Here is a 9946-nt window from a genome sequence, read left to right as displayed (position 1 = left end):
AGATCAGCACAAATGACTTATTATTGCAGTGGAAGACATTTTGCCTCATTCTGAGCATAGAATGTGTGCAAGACACATTTATACAAATTTCAGAAAAAATATATACAGGTATAGTTTAATTTTTTGTTCCATTAGTTTATAATTGAAAATGACATTGTTTTCTTCATTTCACTATATTATATATTGTATAGGCACCCAACTGAAATCCTTGTTCTGGAGAGCTAGTAAGAGTTTTACACCTCAAGAGTTTCAAACAGTCATGAAAGAGGTAGAAGTATTGTGTCCTGAGGCTGCTGACCATCTAAAGAACAAACAAAATCATATGTGGTGGTGTAGGGTTTTTTTTTTTTAGTTTTTGGAGTAGGTGTGATGTTGTGGAGAGCAATATGTGTGAGACTTTTAACTCCACCATTGTTGAAGCAAGGCATAAGTCAATTATTGGAATGCTAGAAGAAATAAGGGTGAAAAACATGGTTAAAATGCAGAAAAAAAGGGAGTTGTTCACAACTTGGGTTAACACCATAACTCCTTATGCTAGGAAGAAGTTGGAGGAAAACAAAGATGAAATAAGGTTCTGGCAACCCCTATTTGTTGGTAATGGACAGTTTGAAGTGAGAAAGAGTAATGGTGATGGTTATGTTGTTCATATAGAAAAGAGGAGTTGCACTTGTAGAATGTGGGATCTTAGTGGCATTCCATGTGCCCATGCCATATCATCTATGTTTCTTTCAAAAGAGAATCCTGATACTTTTGTTTCAAGTTACTTTCAGATAAAGGAATACAAGAAAGCATATAGACATTTCCTACAACCTATGAATGGAGAGAGGTTGTGGCCTACAACTTCTTATTCAACAATTGTACCTCCTAAGGCTAGGACGATGCCAATGAGGCCCAAAAAGAATAGAAGGATGGAGATGCATAAGGAGAAAAAGAAGACTAGTCATAGGGTCAGTAGAAAAGGTACTCAAATAAGGTGTGGGAAATGTCAAGTACTTGGTCATAACAAAAAGAATTGTACAGCTAAACCTGTTGCACCCAATCCAAATGCGAGTAATCTAATTCCTAATGGATTCCTAATATAATAGGTAGTTATATTTATTTAAGACTATCGTACATAATTAATTATTTTGGCTGTCTATGTCCGATTTATATTGTGGTTGTTTTACTTTGTTGTGAAGGAAAAAAGAAGAAACTATGCAAAGCCATAAAAAACAGGAGGTAATCAACAAAGCAGAAAAGAAATTCGAACAGGAAGAAAATTAAAAGCACTAGCTGAAGAGCCTAGCAATACAACACCAATAGAACCTGATGATGCTCCACCACGTACCAACTGACAATGCACCCCCAGCTGACAATGCAAGTCCACCACCACCAGCAAACAATGCATCACCACTACCAAGTAATAGTGCACTACCACCACCACCAGCTGACACTGTACCACGTCCTAAAAGATCAAAGAAAGGTAAGAGACATGCAAGTCCACCACCAACAGACAATGCACCACCACCACCAAGTAACAATGCACCACCAGCAGACACTGCACCACCTCTTAAAAGATCAAGGAAAGGTAAGAGACATGCAAGTGCACCACCAGCTGACAATGCACCACCATCTAGAAGAGGTGGTGGGAAAGAGGTGATTCTAGAAAAATATCAGTACTACACATCTCCTTTCACTAGTTCCTCATTTATAAGGGTATGTATATTAGTCCTATCTTATGTGTTTATTAGGTTATTATTTTAGATTTTTGTTTTGTTGTCTTAGTGTGAATTCTTTTTTATGCTATTCCACAGATGCCAGGCCAGAAAGAACCTGTCATGTTAGAAAAGGGAAACAAGTACAAACCAAAAGGAAAAGCATCTTCCGCAAAACTGAGTTCAACACCATCTTTGTCTATCTCAAGTTCTGCACCAGCATTGTCTATCTTAAGTTCAGCACCACTAGCTCCAATTGTCAATCCTCCAAATGAAGCAACTACAAATGAACCACAGGCTAAGAAGAGTAAGACTAAAACAGTTGGGTTGAAGACTAGAACAAGCCCTAGAACAATGACAAAACCTGCTTGGAAATGAAGGCAATGTATTTGGATACTTTGTGCTCTGTTTTTATAATTAAGGATAATATATGTATGTTCCTTTTGGATTTCCAGCAGGGTACTTAGTATATATTTTGAATTGTCAGATAATATTTCCTTTTGGATTTCCTTTTGAATTGTCAAATAACCTTTTGGATTGGTTCCTTTTGGATTTCCTTTTGAATTGTCAGATAATATATTTTGTTTATATTTTGTTCCTATTTTGTCAGATAATATATTTTGTAGAAGTTCCTATTTTGTCAGAAAAATAATATTTGGATTTTCCATAATATTTTGTCAGATAAATAAGGAAAATATTTTGTACCTATTTTCTCTATATTTTGCTCCTGTCAGATAATGGAATATTGTTCCTGTCAGATAATATATTTTGTCTATATTTTGCTCCTGTCAGAAGAAAGAACAATATTTCAAAGCTCAAGGACAATGATGGTAGCTGGAAAGACACTAGGAAAGCTGCCCTATTTCACATAACTCTTCACCTCTGACCATCCCAAGCCTGACACAATACCCTGTTAGTTTTGGCAAATAATAGACAAAAAAGCCATATTCATAGGATCATCTTATTAGGGACAACGATACCAATTGATCCCCACTAAGATAACTTGCAATTGGACAAACTACTACTCTAAACAAAAATCTAAACTTTCACTACAACCAACAATAAACCCAACCTTCCAAGCAATCAACAACTATCACAAACAAGTAATAATAATGCAAAGAAAGTAAATCATACCACAACACAAGATGTAATGTGGTTCGGCCAATGATGCCTACTTCCACAAAAGCTAATCCTTTTATAAGTATGAGAAGGAAGATTACAATCACTCATCTCAAGTCTCTCCACTTTACTAGATCACTCCTCTCTCCTTACAAGTTTTTCTCTTTGCAAGGGTTTTCTCTCAATTTTGGTTTCTCTCAAAATTAGGTTTCTATTCAAGACTTGGTTTTCCAACACCTAACTTCTGTTTTTATACTAAACTTGCAATTTCGCGGTTACTGTAGAAATAGAAACTGACAAGTTTAGGCATGAGTGTGGGCGCACTCTCGGTAAGGCAAAATCGAGCACATGCGCTCTCTCTTATTTTCCTCAAACCCAAATTCCAATAAAACACCTAATGTGAAAAAACTAGGTCTTTTTTAATGGCAAGAGCACGGGCGCACCTTAAGCAAGGCTAAGTCGAGCGCGTGCGCGCTCCGACTTCTTCAGATGAATAGTACCTGTTCTTTCAGCTTCTTCCTCATACTCATGTGAGGGATAACTCCAACAATCTCCCCCTCCCAAACAGTGAGGGGGGATACCTGCATGCATTCACAAATTAACAGGAGGAGTGTGCTACCATTCCGGTAGTAGCATAACAAACATCAAACCTACCTTTCGGTAAGATTTTGGTCATCATATCCGACCCATTTCTATTGGTATGGATCTTCTCAATACACAAATGCTTGTCTTCGAGAACTTCTCTAATCCAATGATAACGCACATGTATGTGCTTGGATATAGAATGAAAACTTGGGTTCTTGCTCAAATGGATAGCACTCTGACTGTCACATTAAACTACAAACTATTTCTGCTTTAGCCTTAGTTCATCGAATAACCTCTTCATCCATAGATCTCTTTGCAATACTCAGTGGCCGCAATATACTCAGCTTCTGTAGTGGAGAGGGCAACACACTTTTGCAACTTATATTGCTAAGAAACTGCTCCGATCCCCCTATAAAAGTAAACAGATAACTGGAGGTGGACTTCATAGAGTCAACATCACCTGCCATGTCTGCATTAGTGTAGCATTCAAGCAAGGTCCTACTTCCACCAAAACACAAACACGCCTTGGAAGTGCTCTTAAGATATCTCAATATCCACTTAACACCTTCCCAATGCTCTTTACCCAGCCAGATTTGACAGAAATCGGCTTACAACACCAACAGTGAAAGCAATATTTGGTATTGTACATACCATTGCATACATTAAGCTGCCTACTGCGGATGCATAAAGAATCTTTTCCATTTGACTATGCTCATGCTCATCCTTTGGACACATATCTTTGGTCATGCGGAACTAGCCACCAAGCGGATAACTGACTGGCTTCGCTTGATCTATGTTGAATCTCTTCAACACCTTCTCAATGTAGCTTTTTTGAGAAAGCCACAACTTCCCACTCTTTTTGTCACGAGTGATCTGCATACCAAGTTTCTGCTTTGTTTGACCCAAATCCTTCATCTCAAAGGACTTACTCAAGTCTTTCTTCAGCTTGGATATCTTATTAATGTTCTGGCCAACTATCAACATATCATCTACATACAACAAGAGCACTATGAAATCACCATCTGGAAATTTCTGAACAAACATACAATGATCGGAAGCGGACTTCATGTAGCCATGCTTCACAATAAAGGAATCAAACTTTATATACCACTGTCTCGGTGCCTGCTTCAACCCTTACAAACTCCATATCAACTTGCATACTAGGTAATCCTTGCCTTTGACTTCAAACCCCTTTGGCTGGTCCATGTAGACATCTTCTTCAAGGTCTCCATGAAGAAAAGATGTCTTGATATCTAGTTGCTCAACCTCTAGGTTCATACTTGTGGTCAGACCCAATACCACCCTGATAGAAATCATCTTAACTACAGGAGAGAAAATTTCATCAAAGTCAATACCTTTCCTTTGACCGAATCCCTTCACAACAAGGCAAGCTTTGTGCCTTGGTTGTGGATTATTCTTCTCATGCTTGACTTTGAAGTTCCACTTATTCTTGAGAACTTTTCTTCCTTTCGGTTTCTTAACTAAGTCATAAGTGTGATTCTTATGCAAAGAATCCATCTCATCATGCATGGCCTTCAACCACTTCTCTTTGTCTATACTTTCAAGAGCCTCTTGATAGTACATATGTTCTCTACCATCAGATAGTAAAATATACGTATGTGGTGGATACCTGATTGAATATTGTTTGTCTCTGTCGGACCTCCTTGCCCCATCTTCTTGTGCCTCAGGAGAATGCACTTCTGCTTGCTCAGGTGGTGGTTCAAGCACTTCATCTGCATCTTCTATATCAATAGGTTCTATCCCATTATGAGCAATAAGATCATTATCATGAGCTTTAAACCCATGGTTTTTTGCATTCTTAATGCCTTCTGCACGTTCCACAGTAGGTGGTTCTGAATCAACAAGATCATTAGTGAAAACTTCTAGCTTCTCACCATCCCCAAAGTCTGCTATAGTTTGGTCTTCCAAGAACACAATATCTCGACTTCGGATTACCTTCTTGTTAATCCGATCATAAAGTTTGTAGCCAAACTTCTCATCCCTATAACCCAGAAAAATGCACTGCTTGGTTTTTTCATCAAGCTTGGATCTCTCATCCTTGGGAATATGAATAAATACCCTACACCCAAATACCCTCAAGTATCTATAATCAACATCTCTGCCTGACCATACTCTCTCTGGATAATCACTATTCAGATACTTCGAAGGCGATAGGTTGATTACATGTACGGCTGTGCGTATTGCTTCTACCCAGTAACTTCTAGGTAACTTAGAGTGAGACAACATGCATCTCATCATCTCTACAATGGTACGATTCATCCTCTCAGCTATACTATTGTGTTACGGAGTCTTGGGAACAGTCTGCTCATGATGAATCCCATGACTCTTGCAATACTCTTCAAATGGCCCAATGTACTCACCCCTATTATCTGAGCGAATATACTTCAAAGGCTTCTCTGTCTCTCTTTCCACCATGCTATGGAAAATCTTGAACACGCCAAGTACTTCATCCTTGGTCTTCAGATTATATGCCCATATCTTTCTTGATGTATCATCAATGAAAGTCAAGAAGTACAAAGCTCCCCCATGAGACCTCATTTTCATAGGACCACATAAATCTGTGTGTACTAGCTCAAGGACATTGTCCTTTCTGTGAGAGGGGAATCTTTGGAAAGACACCTTGTGTTGCTTTCCTACCAAACAGTGAGTACATCTATTTAAATGTGTACCTTTGATGTTTGGCAAGAACTTCCATGCCTTTTTCTCCCATATGATACTGTCTCTTATGCCATAGTTCGGAGGAAGCTTCTTCTTGGGCCACATTTAACTCTGTTTTAAACAAACTAGTTTGTGTCTTGTAAAACGAGCAAGTTTTCTTCCCTTTGGCTACTATAATGGAACCTCTGCTCAGTTTCTATATCTCGTTACCAAACGAGTTTTGAAAACCATCATCATCTAACTTCCCAGTGGAAATAGGCTTAGCCAAATGTCAGGGACATGTCTTACATCCTTGAGTGTCAAGGTGTAGCCGACATTGGTTTATACATGAACATCCCCAATGCCTACAATCTTTGAGACGCCACTGTTACCCATCTTTACCTCACCAAATTCACCACAACTGTAGGTAGTGAAGAATCCCCTGTGCGGTGTGACGTGATAGGATGCTCTTGTATCTATCACCCACTCTGTATCCTAGCATGAGGTACTAACACAACACTCACCATAATCTGACACAATTCCCACTAATTCATAGTCGACTAGTGTGGTAGTATCTCTACCTGTGCTTTCGTTCCTCTTTACCATGTTTTCATGTAGATAGTTATTCTTCTCATCCCTCTTCAGTGTTCTACACTCATACCTGAAGTGACCCTTGGTGGCACAATAGTAACATTATCTCTCTGCCTTAGGAGTTCTAATTTCACCCCTAGATTTGCTTCTGTCATCACCTCTAGAATGAGATGGTTTTATGTTCTTACCTCTCCCCCGCTTCTCTGTGATAAGGATCTCTGAGTGAGAGGAGCTGCTTCATGAACCCCTTCTTGTCTCCTCATTCAGCAATGCTCTGGTTGCCATCTCCATGGAAATGATTCCATCCTTAGCGGCTCCGATAAGAGAAACTGCTAATGTCTTCCAACTGTCGGGTAGAGAGTTTAATAGGAACAAAGCCTCCACTTCGTCACCCATATTAATTTTCATCAAGTGCAACTGATTGATGGTATTTTGTACTTCATTAAGATGCTCAGACATTGAAAAACCTTCCTTGTACTTCGTGTTAGCAAACTTCTTAATGAGTAGCACTTTGTTTCCGGTCGACTTCCTCTCATAGAGGTCTTCGAGTTTCTTCCACAAGCCAAAAGCGGTAGTCTCTTGGGATATATGGTGGAAGACACTGTCATCAATCCACTGTCGAATGTACCCAATTGCTTTTCTGTCAAGGTTGTTCCATTCAGCTACGACAGTCGCTTCCGGTTTTACTCCTTCATTCTCAATGGGTTGTGCCAAGTCCTTACAATAGAGCAAGTATTCCATCTTGGCTTTTCAAATAGTATAGTTAGCTCTATTCAGACTAGTCATGCGAGTATTTATAGAATGGTCCATTTCTACAAGCTATTTCAACTCAAACCTTCTCTTAAGAATTTTGTCAAACACCTTCCGAGCAAAATTTGGATAACAACCTAGATTAATCTAACCTGGCTCTGATACCATTTGTTGGGGACAACGATACCAATCGATTCCCATTATGATAACTTGCAATTGGACAAACTACTATTCCAGACAAAAATCTAAACTTTTACTACAACCAACAACAAACCCAACCTTCCAAGCAATCAACAATTATCACAAACAAGTAATAATAATGCAAAGAAAGTAAAGCATACCATAACACAAGATGTAGCGTGGTTCGGCCAATGATGCCTACTTCCATAAGAGTTAATCCTTTTATAAGTATGGGAAGGAAGATTACAATCACTCCTCTCAAGTCTCTCCACCTTACTAGATCATTCCTCTATCTTTTTGAGCTTTTCTCTTTGCAAGGGTTTTCTCTCAATTTTAGTTTCTTTCAAAATTGGGTTTCTATTCAAGACTTGGTTTTCCAAAACCTAACTTCTGTTTTTATACTAAACTTGCAATTTCACGGTTACTGTAGAAATAAAAACTGACAAGTATATGCATAAGCGTGGGCGCACTCTCAGTAAGGCAAAATCGAGCACGTGCGTGCTCTCTTATTTTCCTCAAACCCAAGTTCCAGTAAAACACCTATCGTGAAAAACTAGGTCCCTTTTCACGGCAAAGGCGCGGGCGCACCTTGAGCAAGTGTAAGTCGAGCGCATGGGCGCTCCGACTTCTTCAGACGAACAATACCTGTTCCTCCAGTTTCTTCCTCATCCTCATGTGAGGGATAACTCCAACACATCTCCCCTCCCAAAAATGGTATTAAAATTAAGAGAAACACCACTCCTATAACACAATTACTCTATGTAGATGATCTGATAGTATTTTGTAAGGCTATTGCATGTTGAGGAATCCATAACAATGAAGCAACAAAAGATTCTGATAGAAAAACTAAGACAAAAGATTCTGACAGAAAAACTAAGACAAAAGATTCTGGTTCTAAGATTCTGACATTGCATGACAAACACATAATTGATATTCTGATAGAAAAACTAAGACAAAAAACTGGTACAATACATAAGCATCCACAATCACAATAAGAAAACATAAACAAAAGACTCTTAAAAAAAACTATACTAGACAACATCAATACTAGACACCATCACTTCTTGGAATTCCCACTTCTTAGACACCATCACTTTTTCTATAGAGTTTTCATGCACACACCTGCAGCTGCTAGTGCTAACACAATTTCTTTCATTTGCTTTTTAGATGGCCCTACTTCTGCTGCTGGGGCTGGTGTGCTTGAAGTGCTTGCTTGAAGCCTAGTTGATCTCCTATGTGACATAATAGACTTCTAGAATCTTGGTGGTGGCTTATCATTATCATCTAGAACAACATCTTTCTCTTTCACTATATAGTAGGGAAGATATTTTTCCGCTTTTCCTTCTTCCCCAAGCACTTCAATGTAGCACAACTTCTCACATTTATGACAGACTCCAATATGCATGTACGTCTCCATCTTGGTACACCATCTCCATGAACACTTTTCTTCCTTGTGTTGTCTTTATCATTTCATATAGTTTATCATAGGACTCACTTAACTTGGATGTGTCCATCTGAACAGTCTTCAAGGCTCCTTTCACCATTTCAAAAAAAGAGTGATCAACTGATTTCTAATAGTAGTGAGAGTAGAAAGTGGTGTGAGTAGAGAGTGGTGTGAGTAGAGAGCATGTTGTTCTTATGTAGGAGATGAGCATTGGCATTGGTACAAGTAAAGAAATGGAACTAAAGAAATTAATACATACTACTACTTAACTAACACATTCATTAAGCACAACTTACAATGCAACAAATATCATATACAATCTATTCAAAATAGTTCTAAGTCTTCCTTCTAAGTCTTAAGTCAACAATATCATATTTCTTACATTAATTGTTGTAGTTCACTTATCACATCATATCCGAATCCATATTCAAATGTAGCCCAACAAAATACCCCAAAATGTAACTCAAAAGAAAAAATGTAACCCAAAAGAAAAGCCTTGGACTTACATTCAGTTGATGTTGGTTGTTCCATGTTGGTTTACTAGCTGCCTTGGTATTAGGTTCCTTGGTCTTATTTCCAGCTTGAGTTCCATCTTGAATTGGCTTTGCTTATGACTCCATTAGCACATTTTAGACTAAAACTCCATTACAGTCACTTAAACAAAGGCAATAAATAAAATAATATGAAACAAACAAGGATAACAATGATCATTTTCTTCATTTCATTCGCCTTTTTCAGCTTAGAAACTTGGCTCTCCAGTCTTTCCTTTTCCATCTCAAGTGCTTTGATCTTTTCTTTGTCCAGATCATCCTCCTAAGTGAAGAATTCACACCTTTTCGGATAGTATCTAAACCCTATGAATTTTTTTCATAGATTTTTCGGTGTAATTGACGTTCTTATTTTTGTCTCAACCCCACAGAAACAA

At 38.4% G+C, this 9946-nt stretch overlaps 2 protein-coding genes across 2 annotated transcripts; both read left to right on the top strand.

The window, feature by feature from the left end:
- The first annotated feature begins 470 nt into the window (after positions 1 to 470).
- Positions 471 to 1082, top strand: LOC147494231 (uncharacterized). The gene has a single exon (XM_086568074.1). The coding sequence runs from the start codon at positions 471 to 473 to the stop codon at positions 1080 to 1082; it is 612 nt and encodes a 203-aa protein (XP_086424200.1).
- A 96-nt stretch (positions 1083 to 1178) lies between these two features.
- On the top strand, positions 1179 to 2238 carry LOC147494230 (uncharacterized). The gene is made up of 2 exons (XM_086566795.1): positions 1179 to 1695; positions 1794 to 2238. Exons 1-2 carry the CDS (start codon positions 1309 to 1311, stop codon positions 2070 to 2072), a joined length of 666 nt encoding a protein of 221 aa, XP_086422921.1. The 5' UTR covers positions 1179 to 1308; the 3' UTR covers positions 2073 to 2238.
- Positions 2239 to 9946: the final 7708 nt, after the last annotated feature.

Source organism: Coptis chinensis, chromosome 6 (genome assembly GCF_015680905.1).
Source record: "Coptis chinensis isolate HL-2020 chromosome 6, ASM1568090v1, whole genome shotgun sequence".
In the NCBI taxonomy this organism is placed as follows: Eukaryota; Viridiplantae; Streptophyta; class Magnoliopsida; order Ranunculales; family Ranunculaceae; genus Coptis; species Coptis chinensis.
Note: the sequence above shows the minus strand (reverse complement) of the source record. Positions and strands in the feature narration are given on the sequence as shown.

What these genes read in the sequence shown, in the direction of transcription:
- LOC147494231 (XM_086568074.1), top strand. Translation starts at nt 471, where the DNA reads ATGGTTAAAATGCAGAAAAAAAGGGAGTTGTTCACAACTTGGGTTAAC.
- LOC147494230 (XM_086566795.1), top strand. Translation starts at nt 1,309, where the DNA reads ATGATGCTCCACCACGTACCAACTGACAATGCACCCCCAGCTGACAAT. An exon ending in CTAGTTCCTCATTTATAAGG is followed by an intron (nt 1,696 to 1,793) that starts GTATGTATATTA and finishes GCTATTCCACAG; the next exon opens with ATGCCAGGCCAGAAAGAACC.